The sequence below is a fragment of the Gigantopelta aegis genome, chromosome 5, assembly GCF_016097555.1.
Source record: "Gigantopelta aegis isolate Gae_Host chromosome 5, Gae_host_genome, whole genome shotgun sequence".
NCBI classification, from domain to species: Eukaryota; Metazoa; Mollusca; class Gastropoda; order Neomphalida; family Peltospiridae; genus Gigantopelta; species Gigantopelta aegis.
Genome location: NC_054703.1, coordinates 3,340,431 through 3,366,576, shown reverse-complemented (window position 1 = coordinate 3,366,576; position 26,146 = coordinate 3,340,431). Strand labels below are relative to the sequence as shown.

The 26,146-nt window shown below is 41.0% G+C and overlaps 1 protein-coding gene across 3 annotated transcripts in view; it reads left to right on the top strand.

Annotated features, from left to right (window-relative positions):
- Positions 1–20,040, top strand: part of LOC121373209 (SCO-spondin-like) — a 57,291-nt gene extending 37,251 nt beyond the window's left edge. The window contains exons 10-18 of one of the 3 annotated variants that reach the window (XM_041499685.1): positions 419–616; positions 1,791–1,802; positions 3,885–4,079; positions 5,973–6,158; positions 8,054–8,200; positions 13,319–13,677; positions 15,804–15,909; positions 17,885–17,967; positions 19,507–20,040. In XM_041499685.1, coding sequence (XP_041355619.1) covers positions 419–616; positions 1,791–1,802; positions 3,885–4,079; positions 5,973–6,158; positions 8,054–8,200; positions 13,319–13,677; positions 15,804–15,909; positions 17,885–17,967; positions 19,507–19,548 — 1,328 coding nt within the window. In that variant the 3' untranslated portion in view covers positions 19,549–20,040. Of the gene's footprint in view, positions 1–418; positions 617–1,790; positions 1,803–3,884; positions 4,080–5,224; positions 5,292–5,390; positions 5,588–5,972; positions 6,159–8,053; positions 8,201–13,318; positions 13,678–15,803; positions 15,910–17,884; positions 17,968–19,506 lie in introns of those variants that run through there. The other 2 variants (XM_041499686.1, XM_041499687.1) reach the window with 2 other exon arrangements.
- Positions 20,041–26,146: the final 6,106 nt, after the last annotated feature.

Sequence of the window (26,146 nt, the reverse complement as noted above, 5' to 3'; positions counted from 1 at the left end):
CACTGTAACATCGCTTCGTGGAACGGGTCCTTAGCTGGGTCCATGCCTATAAAATGTTTGGAGTCCAGACTCGATCTCTAATGACGTCACACACATACAACTTGTATGGCGTTGTCATGACATCACATGAGTGTCTCAGACTCTAGTTATATTAGAGTCTCAAGTCTAGACTCTATAAAAAATTTATAAGCACCAGGGGTCTAATTCACAAAGCTCTCTTAGGCTTTGTTAGACAACAAAGCATCCTCTTTGCAATTCTCTTAGCACTGGACTGCGAGATCACAAAGTTACGAGAGTTTAGTGAATTAGGCCCGTGGTCTGTATTTTGTGGTAACCTGTATGTGGGTTACCAGACACAACATTGCTTATTTATTTCAATGCCTGCAAAACAGACTTTAACTTAAATTGCTTTTTATAGTGGATGGTCAATGGGGTCAGTGGAAGAAATCGCCTCCAGGTGCCTGCTCTGTGACATGCGGTAAAGGTATCATGACGACACAACTCAATCGAGCCTGTGACAGCCCAGTCCCTCAGAACAATGGACGAGACTGCGCGGTCGTAAACGGAATTGGACCGACCACGTTTGTAACGGAGTCCTGTACTAAGGGTCCTTGTCGTAAGTACTTAGTGAGATCGTCTTGGTTAACCTGGTCTGCCCATGTATTAGAAACTGTGTTCATGAACAGTTGAGGACATATGTTTCTCAACCGTGTTCATGAATGGACATTCTCAAATGTATTTGTGAATGGTTGAGAACAGTAATGACTGAGAACACATTCTCAACTGTGTTTGTGAATGGCTGAGAACATGTTCTCAACTGTGTTCATGAATGGCTGACAACAGATTCTCAACTGTGTTCATGAATGACTGAAAAAACATTCTAAAATGTGTTCATGAATGGTTGAGAACATTAATGACTGAGAACACATTCTCAACTGTGTTTATGAATGGCTAAGGACACATTCTCAACTGTGTTCATGAATGACAGAACACATTATCAACTGTGTTCATGAATGGCTGAGAACATGTTCTCAACTGTGTTCATGATCATGAATGGCTGAGAACACATTATCAGCTGTGTTCATGAATGGCTGAGAACACATTCTCAACTGTGTTCATGAATGGCTGAGAACAGATTCTCAACTGTGTTCATGAATGGCTGAGAACAGATTCTCAACTGTGTTCATGAATGGCTGAGAACATGTTCTCAACTGTGTTCATGAATGACTGAGAACACATTATCAGCTGTGTTCATGAATGGCTGAGAACACATTCTCAACTGTGTTCATGAATGGCTAAGAACACATTCTCAACCGTGTTCATGAATGGCTGAGAACAAATTATTAACTACATTCATGAACAGCTGAGATCATATTCAGGAAAAAAGTTAATGTTTAAAAAATGTAGTTTTATTATGAAAAAAAATCAAGTTTTTTTTTTTTTTTGTGTGTGTGGGGGGGGGGGGGGGGGTTTTAAACACATTTTATTTCTTTCTTTTTTTTTTTCTGATTTAGACCAAATCGTCTTTCAGTAACAGTTATTACCAATTACTCATTTGTCCACATGCCTATTTTATATGATATGACATTTCTATAAGAAAATATCAGTGAAATACCCATTGCATTATTTTAACACTAGTACTACAGCCTTTTTACATAGTGTAGACTGCAAGAGTTTGTTACAAATGTCATGCAATTTACAATACATTGTATGGGATAATTGTGTTATGTGTATAAACAAACATAACTTAAAACAAACATTAATGTTTTTTACAATCTTTCATTTTTCAGCACGTCAACTTGGTAAGTATAATTTGTCATATAGCTTTATGTATAAAACTGGGTGGGGGTGGGGGGGTGTCTTGTAAGAAATGTTATTGATTTTGAACATACAGGTTAATTGATATGTAACTGACTTTAAACATTTTATTAAATTTTCATCAGTGAAATTAATAAATATATGAATGGATGGATGGGTGGGGAGGTGAACGGATAGGTGGGTGGTATGGTGAATGGATAGGATGGATGGGGTGGGGGTGGATGTATGGGTGGGTAGGTAGAAGGATGGATGGAAGGATGGATGGATGGATGGATGGGATGGATGGATGGATGAATGGAAGGGTGGGTGGATGGATGGATGGATGGATGGATGGAAGGGTGGATGGATGGAAGGGTGGATGGATGGAAGGGTGGATGGATGGATGGGTGGAATAGGATGGATGGATGGGTGGGTGATTGGGTGGTTAGGTGGATGGATGGATGGATGGATGGAAGGATGGATGGGTGGAATAGGATGGATGGATGGGTGGGTGATTGGGTGGTCAGGTGGATGGATGGATGAATAATTGGATGGATGGATGGAAGGATGGATGGGTGGAATAGGATGGATGGATGGGTGGGTGATTGGGTGGTTAGGTGGATGGATGGATGGATGGCTGGATAGATCATTAGATGCATGGGTGGGTGAGTTTTGGGTGGGTGCATGGATGGATGGGTGGGTGGGTAGGTGGATGGATGAATGGGTGCGTGGGCAGATGGATGGATGGATAAATGCATGGATGGGTATGTTTTGGGTGAGTGGATGAATGGATGGATGGGTGGGTAAGTTTTGGGTGGATGGGTTGATGGATGGGTGGGTAAGTTTTGGGTGGATGGATGGATGGGTGGGTGGGTGGATAAATGCATGTATAAAACTGGATGGGGTGGGGGTGTCTTGTAAGAAATGTTATTGATTTTGAACATACAGGTTAATTGATATGTATCTGACTTTAAACATTTTATCAAATTTTCATCAGTGAAATTAATAAATATATGAATGGATGGATGGGGAGGTGAACGGATAGTTGGGTGGTATCGTGAATGGATAGGATGGATGGGGTGGGGGGGTGGATGTATGGGTGGGTAGGTAGATGTATGGATGGATGGAAGGATGGATGGATGGATGGATGGATGGGTGGGTGGGTGGGTGGGTGGATGGATGGATGGATGGATGGATGGATGGAAGGGTGGGTGGGTGGGTGGTTAGGTGGATGGATGGATGGATGGATAGATCATTAGATGCATGGGTGGGTGAGTTTTGGGTGGGTGCATGGATGGATGGGTGGGTGGGTAGGTGGATGGATGAATGGGTGCGTGGGCAGATGGATGGATGGATAAATGCATGGATGGGTATGTTTTGGGTGAGTGGATGAATGGATGGATGGGTGGGTAAGTTTTGGGTGGATGGGTTGATGGATGGGTGGGTAAGTTTTGGGTGGATGGATGGATGGGTGGGTGGGTGGATAAATGCATGGATGGGTATGTTTTGAGTGAGTGGATGAATGGATGGATGGGTGGGTAAGTTTTAGGTGGATGGGTTGGTGGGTAGATGGATGGATGAGTGGGTAAGTTTTGGGTGGATGGGTTGGTGGGTGGATGGATAGGTGGGTAAGTTTTGGGTGGATGGGTTGATGAATGGGTGGGTAGGTTTTGGGTGGATGGATGGGTGGGTAAGTTTTGGGTGGATTGGTTGGTGGGTAGATGGATGGATGAGTGGGTAAGTTTTGGGTGGATGGGTTGGTGGGTGGATGGATGGGTGGGTAAGTTTTGGGTGGATGGGTTGATGAATGGGTGGGTAAGTTTTGGGTGGATGGGTTGGTGGGTGGATGGATGGGTGGGTACGTTTTGGGTGGATGGGTTGATGAATGGGTGGGTAAGTTTTGGGTGGATGGGTTGGTGGGTGGGTGGATGGATGGATAGGTGGGTATGTTTTGGGTGGATAGGTTGGTGGGTAGATGGATGGATGGCATGGCCAGAGACCGGACCTGGGACAGATGTTTTGAATGAATTCTGGTTTACAGAGTGTCCGGTTTTGCAAGGTTTCACTATACATTTATTTTATCTCAGGTTTGTGTGATGGTGCTACAATATTCAACGGTGTGGGATACAGACTGCACCCAACAGACTGCCACAAATATGTACTGTGCTACTACAGAAATAACGGCTACACTATCGGTGTGATCAAGACTTGCCCATTCGACAAATACTGGAACCAGAAAGTCCGTAAATGCGAACCATCCTGTGATGTGGATTGTCCAATTGGTAAAATATTCACTCATTTGCATACCATTACAGTTTGTTAAAATTCACTCATTTCCATATTATTATAGATGGTAAAGTATTCACTCATTTGCATTACAATTGGTAATGTATATTCACACATTTGCATATTATTACAATTGGTAAATTATTCACTCATTTGCATATTACAATTGGTTACCATTACTTTAAGTATTTACTCATTTGCATATTATTACAGTTGGTAAAGTTTTCACTCATTTGCATATCATTACAATTGGTAAAGTATTCACTCATTTGCATATCATTAGTTTGTTAAAATTCACTCATTTCCATATTATTACAGTTGGTAAAGTATTCACTCATTTGCATATTACAGTTTGTTCAAATTCACTCATTTACACATTATTATAGTTGGTAAACTATTCACTCATTTGCATATCGTTACAATTGGTAAAGTATTCATTCATTTGCATATTATTACAGTTTGTTAAAATTCACTCATTTACATATTATTACACTTGGGGTTCTGGAGGACATCCAGGGCCATAGCTAGGATTTTTTGTGGGGGGGGGGGGGGGCAACTGAGTAATTAATAGTCTAAAACTCCTTAAACAGTTAAGAAGAGAATTTTCTTTAAGTTTCTATAATGCTTTCCGGATTTTTTTCATGGGGGGCAACTGCCCCCCTTGCCCCCCCCCCCCCCACTAGCTACGGCCCTGACATCTGGTTAGATTACTTGCCTGAGATGTACACTTGTGGTGGAAATCAGTTGAAATTTCATAATCGATCATCGGTTATATACTGTAATCTGTTTACACCAACTGATCAGCTTGTATCAGGGAGAATTATAAAAAATTTGAAAAGGATAAGTATTATTAGGACTGTGCACTTTCTGCACAAATATCTACTTTTCAACCTTACAATTATGAAGGTAGCTGTCATGCCAGATGACAGTGTACAGATGGAAAGTCAAAACTTTAAATTTCTTTGTTGCAGAAAAATGCAAAGACACTGATATTTCGACCTATAACTACATGTATGAAGGCAGCTGCAAAGTCAAAACTTTAAATTTCTTTTGTTGTAGAAAAATGCAAGGACACTGACATTTCGACCTACAACTATGAAGGCAGCTGGAAAATCAAAACTTTAAATTTCTTTTGTTGCAGAAAAATGCAAAGACACTGACATTTCGACCTACAACTAAGAATTAGGCAGCTGGAAAGTTAAAACTTTAAATTTCTTTGTTGCAGAAAAATGTAAAGACACTGGTATTTCGACCTACAACTATGAAGGCAGCTGGAAAGTTAAAACTTTAAATTTCTTTTGTTGCAGAAAAATGCAAAGACACTGATATTTCGACCTACAACTATGAAGGCAGCTGGAAAGTTAAAACTTTAAATTTCTTTGTTGCAGAAAAATGTAAAGACACTGGTATTTCGACCTACAACTATGAAGGCAGCTGGAAAGTTAAAACTTTAAATTTCTTTTGTTGCAGAAAAATGCAAAGACACTGATATTTCGACCTACAACTATGAAGGCAGCTGGAAAGTTAAAACTTTAAATTTCTTTGTTGCAGAAAAATGTAAAGACACTGGTATTTCGACCTACAACTATGAAGGCAGCTGGAAAGTTAAAACTTTAAATTTCTTTTGTTGCAGAAAAATGCAAAGACACTGATATTTCGACCTATAACTACATGTATGAAGGCAGCTGCAAAGTCAAAACTTTAAATTTCTTTTGTTGCAGAAAAATGCAAAGACACTGACATTTCGACCTACAACTAAGAATTAGGCAGCTGGAAAGTTAAAACTTTAAATTTCTTTGTTGCAGAAAAATGCAAAGACACTGACATTTCGACCTACAACTAAGAATTAGGCAGCTGGAAAGTTAAAACTTCAAATTTTTTTGTTGCAGAAAAATGCAAAGACACTGATATTTCGACCTACAACTATGAAGGCAGTTGCCGTGCCTACTGGCAGTGTAACGATGGAAAATCTGAAGCTAGTTGCTGTCCTTCAGGATTCGCCTACGTCCATAACCGAGGATGCCAAGTGGACTTCACCTGTAGAGACAAGTGTCCAACCATCTGCAATGAAAAAGGTATGTACGGCAGAGTTTTAACAAGTGTCCAACCATCTGCAATGAAGAAGGTATGTACGGCAGACATTTAACAAGTGTCCAACCATCTGCAATGAAGAAGGTATGTACGGCAGAGTTTTAACAAGTGTCCAACCATCTGCAATGAAGAAGGTATGTACGGCAGACATTTAACAAGTGTCCAACCATCTGCAATGAAGAAGGTATGTACGGCAGAGTTTTAACAAGTGTCCAACCATCTGCAATGAAGAAGGTATGTACGGCAGAGTTTTAACAAGTGTCCAACCATCTGCAGTGAAGAAGGTATGTACGGCAGAGTTTTAACAAGTGTCCAACCATCTGCAGTGAAGAAGGTATGTACGGCAGAGTTTTAACAAGTGTCCAACCATCTGCAGTGAAGAAGGTATGTACGGCAGAGTTTTAACAAGTGTCCAACCATCTGCAGTGAAGAAGGTATGTACGGCAGAGTTTTAACAAGTGTCCAACCATCTGCAATGAAGAAGGTATGTACGGCAGAGTTTTAACAAGTGTCCAACCATCTGCAATGAAGAAGGTATGTACGGCAGAGTTTTAACAAGTGTCCAACCATCTGCAGTGAAGAAGGTATGTACGGCAGAGTTTTAACAAGTGTCCAACCATCTGCAGTGAAGAAGGTATGTACGGCAGAGTTTTAACAAGTGTCCAACCATCTGCAATGAAGAAGGTATGTACGGCAGAGTTTTAACAAGTGTCCAACCATCTGCAATGAAGAAGATATGTATATGGCACAGTTTTAGATTTTTACCAACAGTAAACTTTACAAATGCCTTGCGGACAGTTTATCTTACTCTGAACTGCAGAACACTGTCTGAATGTCGATATATGTATGCATTTCATTTGTTTATACATGTATTTTAAAATAATAATAAATAAAATAACAGTATAAATGTTATAAAACTCAATAATTTTAATTTTGCATTGTTACAAATCTGTGGTTGTGTTTATTGATGCTATTTCTAGCTACTAATATTCACATTGCAGTTTGTTGCACACAGCTTTTCCAAAGTTCACACCTATTGTTCTGAGGGGTGTTGAGTAGTGAAACCGTGTTACTTGGCAAAGCAGAATTTCCATGTGCAGATGAAATAAACATCACTTAAATTAGCAACTGTTAATTGTCAACCAATTTCAGCTACAGTGTAATAATATTGCAGTATATTTTGTTGGAAATGCTATTGTGCATTGAACAAAATATAGAGAGATTATTATATAAGCTTGTGTGTCGTACTGATTTTACGAAACGAGTGTCAGGATTATTGTATTACCCGAGGGAGAGTGATGGTAGGCCTAATACATGAATCCTGACACGAGTTTCATAAAATCAGTATGATTCACAAGCAAGTGTAATAATTTCTTTATTGTCCACATTATCCAAAATATTATTTTTATGAATAACAAGCTAGGACCATGTCAAAACTAAAAAGAGAGGATGAAATGACGTCATTTTCCAAAATTATAAGTGTTTATACAGAGGAAGCCACATTAAGTTATGACGTTGATTCACAAAATTACATCATTCGTGGCATGGGCGTACATAGGATTTTGAAAAGGGGGGTTCCAATACATAGGAGTTTGAAAAGGGGGGTTCCAAAATAGATTGCAGAGATATTGGGCATATATTTCTATGTTGAGTAAATATAATAATGTCAGATATATTAAATTATAAAAAAAGCGATTTCAGGGGGGGGTTTGGTCGAAACCATCGAACCCCCCCCCCCCCCCCCCATGTACACCCATGCGTGGTGCACGTGAATTTTTACGACACACATGGGTCATACTGATTATATTTCCCTGAATATTTTGAACTATGTGGATAATAAAATAATGTATTACATTTCACTTTTTTTTTATTTCTACAGGTGTATGCCAGAAACGTCCCATGTGGAATGATACCAACATGTTTGAAAGTACGACAGGTGAAATCGGCTGGTATCCTGCAAGCTGCCTAAGAACCAGCCTCTACTATGACGTCATCGGCTGCGAATGCTCAACAGCAACTACCACAGGTACGATAGCTAGTTCTGTAGATCCTGAAAATAAATGTGGCCCTAACCGGTATCGTGGTTAGGCAATCGGACTACAGGCTGGTAGGTACAGGGTTCGCAGCCCGGTACTGGCTCCCACCCGGAGCGAGTTTTAAAAACTTATTGTGGCCTCGGTGGTGTCGTGGTTAAGCCATTAGACTACAGGCTGGTAGGTACAGGGTTCGCAGCCCGGTACCGGGTCCCACCCAGAGTGAGTTTTAACAACTTAATGTGGCCTCGAGCGGTGGTGTCGTGGTTAAGCCATCGGACATAAGGCTGGTAGGTACAGGGTTCGCAGCCCGGTACCGGATCCCACCCAGAGCGAGTTTTAACAACTTAATGTGGCCTCGTTGGTGTCGTGGTTAAGCCATCGGACATAAGGCTGGTAGGTACAGGGTTTGCAGCCCGGTACCGGATCCCACCCAGAGCGAGTTTTAACAACTTAATGTGGCCTCGGTGGTGTCGTGGTTAAGCCATCGGACATAAGGCTGGTAGGTACAGGGTTTGCAGCTCGGTACCGGATCCCACCCAGAGCGAGTTTTAACAACTTAATGTGGCCTCGTTGGTGTCATGGTTAAGCCATCGGACATAAGGCTGGTAGGTACAGGGTTTGCAGCTCGGTACCGGATCCCACCCAGAGCGAGTTTTAACAACTTAATGTGGCCTCGTTGGTGTCATGGTTAAGCCATCGGACATAAGGCTGGTAGGTACAGGGTTTGCAGCTCGGTACCGGATCCCACCCAGAGTGAGTTTTAACAACTTAATGTGGCCTCGGTGGTGTCATGGTTAAGCCATCGGACATAAGGCTGGTAGGTACAGGGTTTGCAGCTCGGTACCGGATCCCACCCAGAGCGAGTTTTAACAACTTAATGTGGCCTCGTTGGTGTCATGGTTAAGCCATCGGACATAAGGCTGGTAGGTACAGGGTTTGCAGCTCGGTACCGGATCCCACCCAGAGTGAGTTTTAACAACTTAATGTGGCCTCGTTGGTGTCATGGTTAAGCCATCGGACATAAGGCTGGTAGGTACAGGGTTTGCAGCTCGGTACCGGCTCCCACCCAGAGTGAGTTTTAACAACTTAATGTGGCCTCGAGCGGTGGTGTCGTGGTTAAGCCATCGGACATAAGGCTGGTAGGTACAGGGTTCACAGCTCGGTACCGGATCCCACCCAGAGTGAGTTTTAACAACTTAATGTGGCCTCGTTGGTGTCATGGTTAAGCCATCGGACATAAGGCTGGTAGGTACAGGGTTTGCAGCTCGGTACCGGATCCCACCCAGAGTGAGTTTTAACAACTTAATGTGGCCTCGTTGGTGTCATGGTTAAGCCATCGGACATAAGGCTGGTAGGTACAGGGTTTGCAGCTCGGTACCGGATCCCACCCAGAGTGAGTTTTAACAACTTAATGTGGCCTCGTTGGTGTCATGGTTAAGCCATCGGACATAAGGCTGGTAGGTACAGGGTTTGCAGCTCGGTACCGGATCCCACCCAGAGTGAGTTTTAACAACTTAATGTGGCCTCGTTGGTGTCATGGTTAAGCCATCGGACATAAGGCTGGTAGGTACAGGGTTTGCAGCTCGGTACCGGATCCCACCCAGAGTGAGTTTTAACAACTTAATGTGGCCTCGTTGGTGTCATGGTTAAGCCATCGGACATAAGGCTGGTAGGTACAGGGTTTGCAGCTCGGTACCGGATCCCACCCAGAGTGAGTTTTAACAACTTAATGTGGCCTCGTTGGTGTCATGGTTAAGCCATCGGACATAAGGCTGGTAGGTACAGGGTTTGCAGCTCGGTACCGGATCCCACCCAGAGTGAGTTTTAACAACTTAATGTGGCCTCGTTGGTGTCATGGTTAAGCCATCGGACATAAGGCTGGTAGGTACAGGGTTTGCAGCTCGGTACCGGCTCCCACCCAGAGTGAGTTTTAACAACTTAATGTGGCCTCGAGCGGTGGTGTCGTGGTTAAGCCATCGGACATAAGGCTGGTAGGTACAGGGTTCGCAGCTCGGTACCGGATCCCACCCAGAGCGAGTTTTAACAACTTAATGTGGCCTCGTTGGTGTCATGGTTAAGCCATCGGACATAAGGCTGGTAGGTACAGGGTTCGCAGCTCGGTACCGGCTCCCACCCAGAGTGAGTTTTAACAACTTGATGTGGCCTCGAGCGGTGGTGTCGTGGTTAAGCCATCGGACATAAGGCTGGTAGGTACAGGGTTCGCAGCCCGGTACCGGATCCCACCCAGAGCGAGTTTTAACAACTTAATGTGGCCTCGGTGGTGTCATGGTTAAGCCATCGGACATAAGGCTGGTAGGTACAGGGTTTGCAGCTCGGTACCGGATCCCACCCAGAGCGAGTTTTAACAACTTAATGTGGCCTCGTTGGTGTCATGGTTAAGCCATCGGACATAAGGCTGGTAGGTACAGGGTTTGCAGCTCGGTACCGGATCCCACCCAGAGTGAGTTTTAACAACTTGATGTGGCCTCGAGCGGTGGTGTCGTGGTTAAGCCATCGGACATAAGGCTGGTAGGTACAGGGTTCGCAGCTCGGTACCGGATCCCACCCAGAGTGAGTTTTAACAACTTAATGTGGCCTCGTTGGTGTCATGGTTAAGCCATCGGACATAAGGCTGGTAGGTACAGGGTTTGCAGCTCGGTACCGGATACCACCCAGAGTGAGTTTTAACAACTTAATGTGGCCTCGGTGGTGTCGTGGTTAAGCCATCGGACATAAGGCTGGTAGGTAGAGGGATAGCAGCCCGGTACCGGATCCCACCCAGAGCGAGTTTTAACAACTTAATGTGGTGTCGTGGTTAAGCCATCAGACATAAGGCTGGTAGGTAGAGGGATAGCAGCCCGGTACCGGATCCCACCCAGAGCGAGTTTTAACAACTTAATGTGGTGTCGTGGTTAAGCCATCAGACATAAGGCTGGTAGGTAGAGGGATAGCAGCCCGGTACCGGATCCCACCCAGAGCGAGTTTTAACAACTTAATGTGGTGTCGTGGTTAAGCCATCAGACATAAGGCTGGTAGGTAGAGGGATAGCAGCCCGGTACCGGATCCCACCCAGAGCGAGTTTTAACAACTTAATGTGGTGTCGTGGTTAAGCCATCAGACATAAGGCTGGTAGGTAGAGGGATAGCAGCCCGGTACCGGATCCCACCCAGAGCGAGTTTTAACAACTTAATGTGGTGTCGTGGTTAAGCCATCAGACATAAGGCTGGTAGGTAGAGGGATAGCAGCCCGGTACCGGATCCCACCCAGAGCGAGTTTTAACAACTTAATGTGGTGTCGTGGTTAAGCCATCAGACATAAGGCTGGTAGGTAGAGGGATAGCAGCCCGGTACCGGATCCCACCCAGAGCGAGTTTTAACAACTTAATGTGGTGTCGTGGTTAAGCCATCAGACATAAGGCTGGTAGGTAGAGGGATAGCAGCCCGGTACCGGATCCCACCCAGAGCGAGTTTTAACAACTTAATGTGGTGTCGTGGTTAAGCCATCAGACATAAGGCTGGTAGGTAGAGGGATAGCAGCCCGGTACCGGATCCCACCCAGAGCGAGTTTTAACAACTTAATGTGGTGTCGTGGTTAAGCCATCAGACATAAGGCTGGTAGGTAGAGGGATAGCAGCCCGGTACCGGATCCCACCCAGAGCGAGTTTTAACAACTTAATGTGGTGTCGTGGTTAAGCCATCAGACATAAGGCTGGTAGGTAGAGGGATAGCAGCCCGGTACCGGATCCCACCCAGAGCGAGTTTTAACAACTTAATGTGGTGTCGTGGTTAAGCCATCAGACATAAGGCTGGTAGGTAGAGGGATAGCAGCCCGGTACCGGATCCCACCCAGAGCGAGTTTTAACAACTTAATGTGGTGTCGTGGTTAAGCCATCAGACATAAGGCTGGTAGGTAGAGGGATAGCAGCCCGGTACCGGATCCCACCCAGAGCGAGTTTTAACAACTTAATGTGGTGTCGTGGTTAAGCCATCAGACATAAGGCTGGTAGGTAGAGGGATAGCAGCCCGGTACCGGATCCCACCCAGAGCGAGTTTTAACAACTTAATGTGGTGTCGTGGTTAAGCCATCAGACATAAGGCTGGTAGGTAGAGGGATAGCAGCCCGGTACCGGCTCCCACCCAGAGCAAGTTTTAACAACTCAGTGGGTAGGTGTAAGGCAACTACACACTCTTCTCTCTCATTAATTTACCACTAACAATTAACAACTAATCCACTGTCCTGGTCAGACAGCCCAGATAGCTGAAGTGTGTGCCCAGGACAGCATGCGTGAACCTTAAATGGATATAAACACGAAAATAAGTTGAAATGAAATGAAAATTGTGGCCCTAAATTAAAGAAAGAAAGAAATGTTTTATTTAACGATGCACTCAACACATTTTATTTACGGCTATATGGCGTCAGACATATGGTTAAGGACCACACAGATTTTGAGAGGAAACCTGCTGTCGCCATTACATGGGCTACTCTTCCGATTAGCAGCAAGGGATCTTTTATTTGCGCTTCCCACAGGCAGGATAGCATAAACCATGGCCTTTGTTGAACCAGGTATGGATCACTGGTCGGTGCAAGTGGTTTACACCTACCCATTGAGCCTTGCGGAGCACTCACTCAGGGTTTGGAGTCGGTATCTGGATTAAAAATCCCATGCCTTGTCTGGGATCCGAACCCAGTACCTACCAGTCTGTTGCCAGATGGCCTAACCACGACACCACCATAAATTAAAGTCACAGACCTTGGTTTCAACTCATAAAAACTAACACTAAATTTAGTTAATCTACAAAGCTGTAACACATTTGGATAAAGTTACACAAGACATAAAGTGAAACACTGCAACATTGAAACAGTGAAACATTGAAACATTGAAACAGTGAAATACCCTTAAACAGTACTCATGGAAATATGTAGCGGGTTTCCTCCAATAGCTAATGATTAAATAAATCAATGTGATCTAGTTGTGTTCGTTAAACAAAACAAACTTTTAACTTTAAATTGTTATCACACGTATGTGTATTATTAATGTGTGTTATTAAAAGTAACGAATGATGTTCTCACCAATGTGTGTGTAAGATCAGTATTTTGTTTTATTTCAGCATGCGTCCCCGATCTGACAATTGACTTCAGTAATCCAAATTCTCTTTCGTCTGCAAGTGGCATTGATGTTAAAGCCGACAATGTCGATATTTCGAACGGCGTTGGAAGATTTTCGGGGGCCAGTCGAATTCGCACCGACATGGCGATCACCGACATTGCAAATCGCGCAAGGCCGATTGCTGTGACTTTCCGCTACAAAGAAAGTGCGCAGGTCATGAACAGACAGACAATTCTGTTCGCCCCAGAATGCAAGTTGGCTAAGTCTGCATCGTTGATTTTCGCCCTCGAGATGGACACTTTCATCGTTGATGTGAGGAACTGGTATGGATCGAGAAACCGAGTTGCTGTGGTGCTTGACGTAAGTGTCGGGTTTCTTCTCTTAATTTATCACGGGCATAATGTTGATTCTACTGTATTCTGTAACACAGTGCGAGGTGGGGAGAAGGAGCATTGGCGTAGCCAGGATTTGATATTGGTGGGCCAACCCACAGTGTGTGTGTGTGTGTGTGTGTGTGTGTGTGTGTGTGTGTGACTTTATAAAATTTAATACAGTAAAAATAAAAATAAAAAAAGGGTTTATTGGGGGGGGGGGTCGGAATGGACCCTGTGGCACCCCTCGCTACATCTTTGGGGTAGCCTGGATTTTATAGGGGGGTGGGGCTGGAACGAGAAATAGGGAACAACATGTACAAGAGTCAGTACTAGAACAGTGATGTGAATTAATCAAAGCATATCTGTGTGCAAAGGGATTTTATAAAACTATTGTTTACAGTTTATTAAAGGGACATACCCTAGTTTCAACCCGTGAAAATTAACACTAAGTTTACTTAATCTACAAACCTGTAACACATTTGGATAAAGTTACAATTGAGTGAAACATGAGTCTCTGACTTTGAAATGGTGAAATATTCTCTGGAAACGGACTAAAACTCGACTCCATAACTGTTACTTCTCAGACGCACGTGCATTTTTAAAAATATGAGAAATGCATTTTGTGATGTTAAAAACACCAGGATGACCAAAAACACTTCGAATGTACGAAAATGGATAATCTAATCAATAAAATATAAGTAATGTTTGATTTCAGTTATCAAAAACGACTCTAATAGTAAATAATATGCCTTAGTGTTTAAAAACTAGGGTATGTCTCTTTAATGTATTAAGCCCATATAACCTGTACATGGACTTGCTTTCCTTAACATGTAATTTGATACCTGGGTACTCGTTCCAGCCAGCGCACCACGACAGGTGTATCAAAGGCTGTGGTATGTGCTATCCTGTCTATGGGATGGTGCATATAAAAGATCCCTTGCTTCTAATCGAAAAGAGTAGCCCATGGAGTGGCAACAGTGGGTTTCCTCTCTCAATGGTCCTTAACCATATGTCTGATGCCATATAACCGTAAATAAAATGTGTTGAGTGTGTTGTTAAATAAAACATTTTCTCCCTGCCTGTCGATATCTGGCTGAGCACTCGATTGATCGGTGTCTCCTTTTGGCTATTTATAGTTCCAGCCAGTGCACCATGACTGGTATATCAAAGGTTGTGGTGTGTGCTGTCCTGTCTGTGGAATAGTGTATATAAAAGATCACTTGCTTCTACGACTGCATGTCAAAATTATTAAATGTTTGACATCCAATGGCCGATGTTAAAATCAGTGTGCTCTAGTGGTGTCGTTAAACAAAACAAAAAAAACATTAGACCTACCAGTTCAACCAGAGGGGACTACAGCTTTCATATCTGTCCTCTTCTTCTGTCCATCCATCTGTCTGTCTGTGTATCCGTCTGTCCACATACCGTTTTCCAGATGTGTTTTTTTTCCCCCAATGCCACAAGATATTGAGCTGAAATTTAGTGCACAGCTTTATCATGTACAGTTACAGACCAAGTTTAATGTTCCTGGAGATTTAACCATTTTTGACAGAGTTATGGCCCTTGAACTTAGAAGATACTAACATTTGTTTTCCGGAAGAAAAAAAATTGGAATGTGTATTTCGCCTTCCCGTGCACTGTTACAGATAAAGTTTGACTTTCATGGCAATTTACCCATTTTTCACATAGTTATGGTCCTTTATTTTAGGAGATATGAAAATTTGTCAGGCCCCGTAGAGGAACATGTATTACTTTAGCTACACACTCAGAATGCTTCTTTTTAACACGTAAATCCACATCTCTGCTTTTTGTGTTCGTTTCTTTGTTTAGTTAAAGAGATCGGAATTTTCACATCATAAAAATTGTGTCAGGTTTTTTTACTTTTTTTTTTTTTGACTCTGCTGTAAGTCGACTCTCCCCCCCCCCCCCCCCCCCCACACACACACACTCTAAAAAACATTATAACATTTTGATGCCAAAACCTTGACTTTTATTTCTGTCTATATAGAATTTCCCCGACAGACATCTGGAAGAAGGTAAGGTTTGTGTATGATGGCAAGTACCTCATAGGAGAGTATATAAGGTAATGTAATTTTATTTCTGTTTGTATAGAATTTCCCGACAGACAGCTGGAAGGATGTATGGTTTGTGTATGATGGCAAGTACCTTATCGTGAGAGTCAAAGCAGGAGCCCGGGAACATGCAGAACGACTCTACGGTAAGTCGCTTTCAGTAGTTTAATTTGAACATTCTCAAAACATATTGTGTCGCTGGGTAGCCCAGTGGTACAGTGCTCGCTCGATGCGTGGTCGGTGTGGGATCGATCCCCGTTGGTGGACTATTTCTTGTTCCAGCCAGTGTACCAAGACTGGTATATCAAAGGCTGTGGTATGTACTACCCTGTCTGTGGGATGGTGCATATAAATGATCCCTTGCTGCTAATCAAAAAGAGTAGCTCATAAAGTAGCGACAGCGGGTTTCCTCTGTCAATATTTGGTAGCCCAGTGGTACAGCGCTCACTTGATGCGTGGTTGGTGTGGGATCGATCCCCGTTGGTGGACTATTTCTCGTTCCAGCCAGTGTACCAAGACTGGTATATCAAAGGCTGTGGTATGTACTACCCTGTCTGTGGGATGGTGCATATAAAAGATCCCTTGCTGCTAATCGAAAAGAGTAACCCATGAAGTGGCGACAGCACGTTTCCTCTCTCAATATCTGTGTGGTCCTTGACCATATGTCTGACACCATATAACCATAAATAAAATGTGTTGAGTGCATCATTAAATAAAACATTTTCTTCTTTGTTTCGCTGGGTCCATCCATCATATGTGGTCATTTGGGATAAAAAAATGTACACCCGAGTGAGGCTTGCTGACCACATATGATGGAATCTTTTTATCCTACTCATTGGATAAATAAACCATTATTTTACACGGACAAACAAAGATGGCTGAAAAAGTAACTTCTTATTTGACCATTTTATAAAAAATAAACTACACTAGCGTATTTTCTGCATTTGTTTCACCACACTACAAATTAACAAGATATGTTTTAAAATGAAAGTTGGTAATATATGACATCATATTAATGTGAGATGGTGACGTGAGGTCATTAGACACAGTTTTAAAAACAATTTTTTTTATTAAAACTTTCATTAAAAAAAACATATTGTGTTAATTTATAGTGTTAAATTTTATTTAACTCGTACATGAAACAAACACGGCAAATATGATAGTGTAGTTTATTTATGATAAAATGGTCAAATCTTTGTCTGTGCGTGTAAAATAATGGTTTATTTACCGAATGAATGAGAGAAAAAGACTCCATCATACATGTATGTGGTCATGTGGGATAGAAAAAGTACACCCTCGGTGGTAAACATTTTGACCATGGGACTTGGCAAGCCTCATGCCAGGTTGAATGTTCCCCCACCTTATAATTTTCAGAATTTTATATTGAGAAAACAAGCATTCGATTAACAGACATGTATTTCACTATTAGAGCCATTTTTTGATAATTAGAAATGAGACATTACTTATATATTAATGCAAAACAGACGTATCTCTGTCTGTCTCCATCTCTCTCAATCTCTCTCTCTCTCTCTCTCTCTCTCTCTCTCTCTCTCTCTCTCTCTCTCTCTCTCTCTCTCTCTCTCTCTCTCTCTCTCTCTCTCTCTCTCTCTCTCCCTGTCTTTCTCCATCTTTCTCGCTCCCTCTCTCTCTTTCCCTCTTGGTCTCTCTCTCTCTCTCTTTCCCTCTTGGTCTCTCTCTCTCTCTCTCTTGCTCTCTCTCTCTCTCTCTCTCTCTCTCTCTCTCTCTCTCTCTCTCTCTCTCTCTCTCTCTCTCTCTCTCTCCCTTGGACTCTCTCACTGTCTCTCTTTCTCTCTCTCCCACTCTGTCTCTCTCTTTCCCTCTTTGTCGCTCTTAGTCTGTCTCTCTGTCTTTCTGTCTCTCTTTCACTCTCTCTCTCTCTCTCTCTCTCTCTCTCTCTCTCTCTCTCTCTCTCTCTCTCTCTCTCTCTCTCTCTCTCTCTTTCTCTCTTTCTCCTCTCTCTCTCTCTCTCTCAACACACACCCACAGATTCTGAAAAACTTGACCAGGTGTTAAAGTAATCATGCTATACCTAACAAACAGCCATAGTAAAAATTGTGTCATCCTGGTTTTTTAATGAATATTCAATACCTTGTTTTGTAGCTCCCAAGATTGGCCTCATTCAGTGTGGCCTGGATTTCGGACGAGAATCAACCACTCTCGGCTTCAGAGGGGAGCTGGACGATGTAAGTCAGAGTTACCTCCCTCTAATTTTATAGTATATCAAAGATCATGGTATGTGCTGTCCTGTATGTGGGAAGGTGCATATAAAAGATCCCTTGCTACTAATGGAAAAATGTAGCGGGTTTTCTCTCTAAGACTATACATCAAAATTACCAAATGTTTGACATCCAATAGCTGCTGGTTAATAAATCAATGTGCTCTAGTGGTGTCATTAAACAAAACAAACTTCAACATGTTAAAAAATGATAATGTTCAGACTGTATCTGTGAAAATGCATTGATACTCAATTTTCTCATTCCAACCAGTGCATCATAACTGGACAAAGGTTGTGGTATGTGTTTTCCTGTCTGTGAGAAATTGCATATACATGTCAAAGATCACTTGCTGCATTAGAAAACATGTAGCAGGGTTCCTCTGATGACTACGAGTCAGAATTACCAAATGTTTGACATCCAATAGCCGATGATTAATTAATCGATGGCTCTAGTGGTGTCATTAAACAAAACAAACTTCAACATGTTAAAAAATCATAATGTTAAGACTGTATCTGTGAAAATGCATTGATATTCAAGAAGTGCTAAAAGTCTTAATAGACTAAGTCTACAGAACACGTTCAGATAATTATGGTGACCGATTTACTTATTCAGTGTGACCGGCCTCGGTTGTGTCGTGGTTAAGCCATCAGACATAAGGCTGGTAGGTACTGGGTTCGCAGCCCGGTACCGGCTCTAACTCATAGCGAGTGTTAACGACTCGGTGAGTAGGTGTGAGACCACTACACCCTCTTCTCTCTCACTAGCCCAAAAAACAACTAACCCACTGTCCTGGGTTTTATGTGCACATTCAGAGCAAGTTGTTGTTGCACACGCCTGTCATGGGCACAGGTGTTGGCCTTGGTCCAGTTCCTCTGTCCAGGACAGGAAGTCAATCAGTAGATATATCTCTCCTCTCTGTCTCAGTTTCTCTCTCTTGCTCTCTCTCTTGCTCTCTCTCTCTCTCCTTCTCTCTCTCTCTCTCTCTCTCTCTCTCTCTCTCTCTCTCTCTCCCCCTCTCTGTCTCAGTTTCTCTTTTGCTCTCTCTCTCTCTCTCTCTCTCTCTCTCTCACTCTCTCTCTCTCTCTCTCTCTCTCTCTCTCTCTCTCTCTCTCTCTCTCTCTCTCTCTCTCTCTCTCTCTCTCTCTCTCTCTCTCTCTCTCTCTCTCTCTCTCTCTCTCGCTCTCATTTAGTATGTAAGGCTATAAGTGCATACTAATTATACAAGAACAAATATACTGACATAAATTCATGATTATATTTGCTCAAACATTTATCCAGTTTATTGAGCAGAAGGAACATAAATTTTATTATTACAATACCAAATCTATTTAAATATGTGGTTTTCCTGGTGGCAGTGGTGGGATCAGTGGTGCCAGCGGTAGGATATAATAAATTATTTTTTTATTTACCAAATCAACAAGTTTATTGTAAACAATTAATTAAACGAAATGTCCATAGGATATTTGTTATAATATAATGTGTGAATTTTTTTGTTTTGTTTTCCAGGTAAAAGTGTCCCGTTGTGACCCAACCCTGCCAATTCGCTGAGCACATCTGACCTTAACCTTGTTAGCAGAATGTGATTTACAATACTCAAGATCCCAGGATCAATTCCTGCCAGCTGCTCACTACTTTGTGCTCAATATGCTTTTACTCAAATTTTTATACTCAAATAACAGTGAAAAGAACTATATTTTTATACCATATTTCTGTTTTTCTTATATATATATAAATAGTTTTTTCATTTGTTTTAATACAAATTAGCTTATTAGCATTTCGAATTTAGTGGACTATTGTTTTTAATGCAACTCTTTATGTGTATTTTTTTATCAAAAAGATTTGTAGAAAGTTGTTGTTTGTAAACTGCATGTATATTTATCATTATACAATGTATACATATATCTTTATTTGTTAGTTTACACCATTTGATATAATTAGTGCAAGTGTTATGCAAATATGGACCCCATAGAAAGATGATCCAGGATACAGTTTTCTTATAGAATTTGGACTTTTAAAAATAAACGAATGATTTAACAAACACCCCAAATTTGGACTTGTTCTATATTCTAGGAACACAAACTTACAAAGTCACAAGCTAAATTGTATTTCAATTGTTAAAGCAGCTTAAGAAAAACAACTTATGGTACGATACATTTTAATTTGGTGTTCTTTGTTGGAAGATATTATTGGGGGGTTGCATTTTTATGGGGGGGGGGGTCGGTGTCATTGATTATGTACTTTACCATACTCTGTATTGCACATTGTTGCGAAGGTGATTTTTTTTTTTTTTTTTTTTTTGTTGCATTTTGGGAGGGGGGTGGGTGGGGTTTTTTATTTCATGAAGGAGTCCAAATTCCATAAGGGTGAAAACATTTCTATGGGGATCCATTTTTTTTATCATTGTTTTATTAAAGTGCCATATTTGTGCAGGGCTAGCCTTTGGCAAATTATCTATGAAAATTCTAAAAATCACCGAAACCTAGTAATTTCATAAAAATTTTAAAAATCATTAAATGAAATTATTTTGCCAAATAATTTTTCGGGCATTATTTATTATTATACAAACATAAACCTTGTAACATTAAGAATAACTTTAAAAACTGGAAAAGAAAATTGCTATAGATTATTTTAATGTTTGACTTGAGGTTAGCTATGAACTCAGTTATTCGGCCACACTTTTTTTTTTTTGCGGATTACGGATCTGCCGACATTCATTTTGCTAAAATGAAAAAAAAAATTCATTTCTCAGCCAACTTTTAATTTAATTTTTCCGCCTACTTACGATTTTTACAGAGGCAGTCTCGGGAAATATGAAATAAATAAAAGTACAATCCTTGAAATAAACTAGATCAGCGTTTACAAGCCCCATCCAATTCCAACTCCGTAAGATTTTGTCGGTGCATTTTCAGTATATAAAGTCTGGGAACCTTTTTGGATTTTTTTTTTTTTTTTTCGCCTCCATCCCGAACTTCTTACTGAAAATATCCATAATACAATTTTTTTTAAAATAAAACAGGAATTGGGTGATTTTTATTTTTATTCCATCTTCTGACGTTGCCTTCTTCCAAAAAAAAAATCCGTAATCCTAAAGAAAAAAAACGTGTTGCCTTAATTACTTGCCATGTGCTAAAAAAAATTGCTTCTACTTCCTGTGGTAAACTTTAAATATACATATATAGTGTGATATTCGATCGAAGGCTGCAATAAAAAATTTAAAAATTAAAAATGGGTGAGTGTCCCCTACCTGAAAAAGCACCACCTAATTTTTAAACCTATATTTTCATATTGTGACCATCTCTCATTGTAGAATTAAACTTCTGAAGATAACTAGGTACATGTGCGGAAAATTATACAGGGGGTTCCAGACTCTGTTCAAGTCATGTTTCCCCAGACAATATATTTTAAAAAGTAAATTTGCCTTAAACGGGGGGGGGGGGGGGGGGGGTAAAACCCCAAAACCTTCCCTGCATATGTGTCTTGATAAAATTTTCCTCTAATATTGCATCTCAAAACATTTATCAAAATAAAAAAAATTATCTTCCACTTTTGTTTTGTTTTTATATAAAGAAATTTAAATAAAAATATAACAATTTCCCCCCACATTTTTTGAGGGGTGCTCACCAAATTTTAAAAACTTTCGTTGTGGTTTAATTTCAGTTTTAAAAATTAAATTGTGTACAGACACAATGCATTCAAATTGCTGAAATTTGATGTCATCTAATTTTTGTCAGGTAAATTTAACGTGATATGTGGTTTGTCATATCTTTCGGTTAGCAGTTCTTCATCACAAAAAAAAAGAAAAGAAAAAAAGATACCAGGTAGAAAACAATTTCAGTATATCATGCCATGGACCTTACCATTGTTAATACATGTTTATATTAATGTCTTCGTTTATTATTATATATGACCGTGTCTACGAAAAAACAGGTACAGATGAAAAAAATAGCTAAATATTTGCTTGTAAAATATTCGTAATGTAAAATGTCGGGAGACGCCTGCTGGCCAACCCTCAGACCGCTACTGTGTTTGCATGGCAATAAATATTGTTTAAACCAAAATATCATTTTTTTGATAGCCAGTAGTCATAAGAGTACAATAAAAGCATAATTTGGTTCAAAAATTTATGTGACGATTGGAATCTTGAACATGTAATTATGACAAGAGCCATCTCTATTTTTTAAAAGAGCCAGAGTACAAATTAAGGGATCTTTTATATGCACTTTCCCACAGACAGGGAAGCACATACCACGGCCTTTGACCAGTTGTGGTACACTGGTTGGAACTACTGGATGTCCTGGGCACACACCTCAGCTATCTGTGTTGTCTGTCTAGGACAGTGGGTTAGTTGTTAGCTGGTTAGTGGTTAGTGGGAGAGAAGAGGGTGTAGTGACTTAACATCTACCCATTGAGCCCTTGAGAACTCGCTCTGGGTTGGAGCCAGTACTGGGCTGCGAACCCTGTACCTACCAGCCTGTAGTCCGATGGCTTAACCATTGTGTCACTGAGGCCGGTCCTCATCTGTACTGGGGGGGTTTTGCTGAACCTGTCGTGTATGCTTGTATTGTTTTAATATATGATATAGTTATGTATAAATTGCTATTAATGTACATCACACAAGACTGTATTGCCTGTTTCATAACAGAGTTAGATTTCATATGAGTATAATACTTCCTTAAATAAATCTATTTTTAAAAAAAATATCTGCAACTTTGACTATTTGTGTTTAGACCGATTCGGACTATCATTTAGGCTTTAGGTATCTCACTGTGATTGGTCTCGTACTCGTCCAATCAGAGAAAGAAAGAAATGTTTTACTTAACGACACACTTAACACATTTTATTTACGGGTATATGGCATCAAACATATGATTAAGGACCACACAGATATTGAGAGAGGAAACCCACTGTCGCCACTTCATGGTCTACTCTTTTCAATTAGCAGCAAGGGATCTTTTATATGCACCATCCCACAGACAGGATAGCACATACCATGGCCTTTAATATACGAGTCATGGTGCTGGAATGAGATATAGCTCAATGGGTCCATTGACAATGATCAATCCTAAACTGATCATACACCAGGCAAGCGTTTTACCACTGGGATACATCCTGCACTAGAACCACCCAATAGCCGATATGTATTTTTGTGCTGGGGTGTCGTTAAACAAACATTCATTCCTGCCCTAGAACTGGATAAAATTAGAAATAGCCCAATGGGCCCACCATCGGCGATCGATCCTACACTGACCGTGCATCAGGCAAGCTCTTTGCCACTGTGCAGAAAGTCAACCCCTGCAATTAAGAAAATATCCACAACAAACAAAAAAATATATGCTATTGAGATATACCCTAAATATAGTCCCAAAGCAAAAAAGGTGCCATGGAGAATTAAAAACAACTTTTCATGAACAACACATCAGCTGTTGGAAAGAAATGCTTTGTTTTACGATACCTCAGGTCATGTTTAAACTACAGCTGTTCGGAAGGAAGGAAGGATATGTTTTACACACTCAACTCATTTTATTTACAGTTATATGGTTAAGGATTACACAGTATTGAGGGAGGAAACCCACTGTCGCCACTTCATGGGCTACTATTTTTGATTAGCTGCATAGCAGCAAGGGATCTTTTATATGCACCACCCCAAAGACAGGATAGGACGGCCTTTGATGTACCAGTCATAGTGCACTGGCTGGAGAGAGAAATTACAGATATTTGGTGTCTTAGAGACAAAGAAAGGGAGGGAGATAAATAGACTGATAATGAGGAGTAAGCAAGAGAGAAGAGATGGAGAGGAAGAGAAAGGGGGAGGAAAAAGAGGGAGAGAGGAGGAGAAAAAGAGAGGGAGGGAAAGACCACAAGAGGGTGGTAGGGAGAGAGCCATACATACACACACAGGCACACAGAGAGATAGTAAGAGAGACAGAGATATATATAGAGAGAGACAGAAAGACAAAGAGAGACAAATTTAAGATAGAGAGTTCCTATCTGCTACCATTTTTCCATTAGCAGCAAGGGATCTTTTATATTTACTTTACAACAGACAGGACAAGACATACCACAACCTTTGATACACAAGTCATGAGGCACTGGTCGGAATGGAAAAAAACTGACTGGGTCTGCCGAAAATATTCAGTCCTGTAGTCTAAGATGTGGGCCCTTTGGGCTATTTCTAGTTCAAGCCAGTGCACCATGACTGGTATATTAAAGGTCATGGTAGGTGCTGTCCTGTCTGTGGGATGGTGCATATAAAAGATTCCTTGCTACTAACAGAAAAAAATGTAGCAGGATTCCTCTCTAAGACTTAACAAATGTTTGACGTCCAATAGCCGATAGTTACTACAGGTATATCGATGTGCGGTAGTGGTGTTGTTTAACCCAAACAAACTTTTAGTTGACTACAGTAGTAACTAAGTTTAATGTTTTTGTTCAACTCATCACTCTCTGGTGGCTATGGGGTGGGACATAGCCCAGTGGTAAAGTGTTCGCTTCATGTGTGGTCGGTCTAGGATCGAATCCTGTCGGTGGACCCATTGGGCTATTTTTCGTTCCAGCCAGTGCTCCACAACTGGTGTAACAAAGGCCATGGTATGTACTTTCCTGTCTGTGGGATGGTGCATATAAAAGATCCCTTGCTGCTAATCGAAAAGAGTATCCCATGAAGTGGCGACAGCGGGTTTCCTCTCTTAATATCAATTAAGAAAATGTCCACAGCAAAAAAATATGCCATTGAAAAAAAAAACTACTGAATAGGGTCCAAGGCAAAAAAAGTGCTGTGGGGAATTAATTGCAGGGGTTGTATATCAATGTGCTCTAGTGGTGTCGTTAAACCAAACAAACGTTTTGGTTGACTACAGTAGTAACTAAGTTTACTGTTTTTGTTCAACTCATCATTCTCTGATGGCTCAGTTGGTAAAACACTCATCACGATGCTTTAAACCGGGAGCCCAGAGAGGTTTAATTAGCATTGCGAGTACAAAAGGTCTGAGGCCTGGAATATGTAGGTGTGGGCTGTGGGACCCCCAAACGGCCATTCTTAAGTGTCATCTCCTGTACCAATCCGAGGGGCCGCCCCTCAAAATACCCCAAATTTTAAGTTTAATTAGCATGGTTGAGTACACCAATCAAAGCTACACCAAAATGTTCTCTGTTGATGTACTAATTAAGATCCACCATTCTTAAGTGTCAGCTCCTGTACTTAGTCCACTTAAGAACGCCCCTAATTAGCACTAATTAGAAGTTTAATTAGCATGGTTGAGTACATCAACGAAACTGATGCCAAAATATTCTTTAGGGTACCCTGACTAAGGATCAGTGATTCTTAAATGTCAAAACCTGTACCGAATCCACTTAAGAACGGGTCAAAGGTCAAAATCGATCCAATTTCAGGTTTAATTAGCACGATCGAGTACGTCAACAAAACTAACGTTAAAATTGTCTCTGTTGATGTACAAATTAAGATCCTCCACCATTCTTAAGTGTCAACTCCTGTTGTACTTAATCCACTTAAAACTGCCACTAATTAGCGCTAATTGATGCCAAAATATTCCTTAGGGTACCCCCACTAAGGATCAATGATTTTTAAATACCAACCCCTGTACTGAATTCACTTAAGGTCAAAGGTAACAATTTGGCCAATATTAGGTTTATTAGCATTCACGAGTACATCAAAACATTAATATGTTCTCTGTTGGTATGGTAAACAAGATCCGTCATTCTTAATGTCAACTCCTGTAGTTAGTCCACTTTAAATGCAATGAGCGTGAAATGAAAATGTATGATTAATATAACTAAATAGTTTTCTATTTGATTGTAATATTATATGAATATGATAATATGACTATTTCCACATTTGAACAATGAAAGATTACATTTACTTGATCCTTCTCATTGCCTTTAATTCTCAATGTGAGTGTTATAGCAGTGATACTTTTTGTATGAACTGTTGTAATAGTTATACGTACTTTTCACCAGTGTCTAGTGAAATTCTGAGTGTACTATTAGTTGAACAGTGAAAAGCCTGGTATACCAAACTTAAGATACAAGCTAATTCACAGGGTCCATAGGTGATGATTCTGCGTGATGTAATGGCCACTCATTTGAATAATGAATTTTGGAGAATTCTGTCCAAGCTGCAAGCCACACG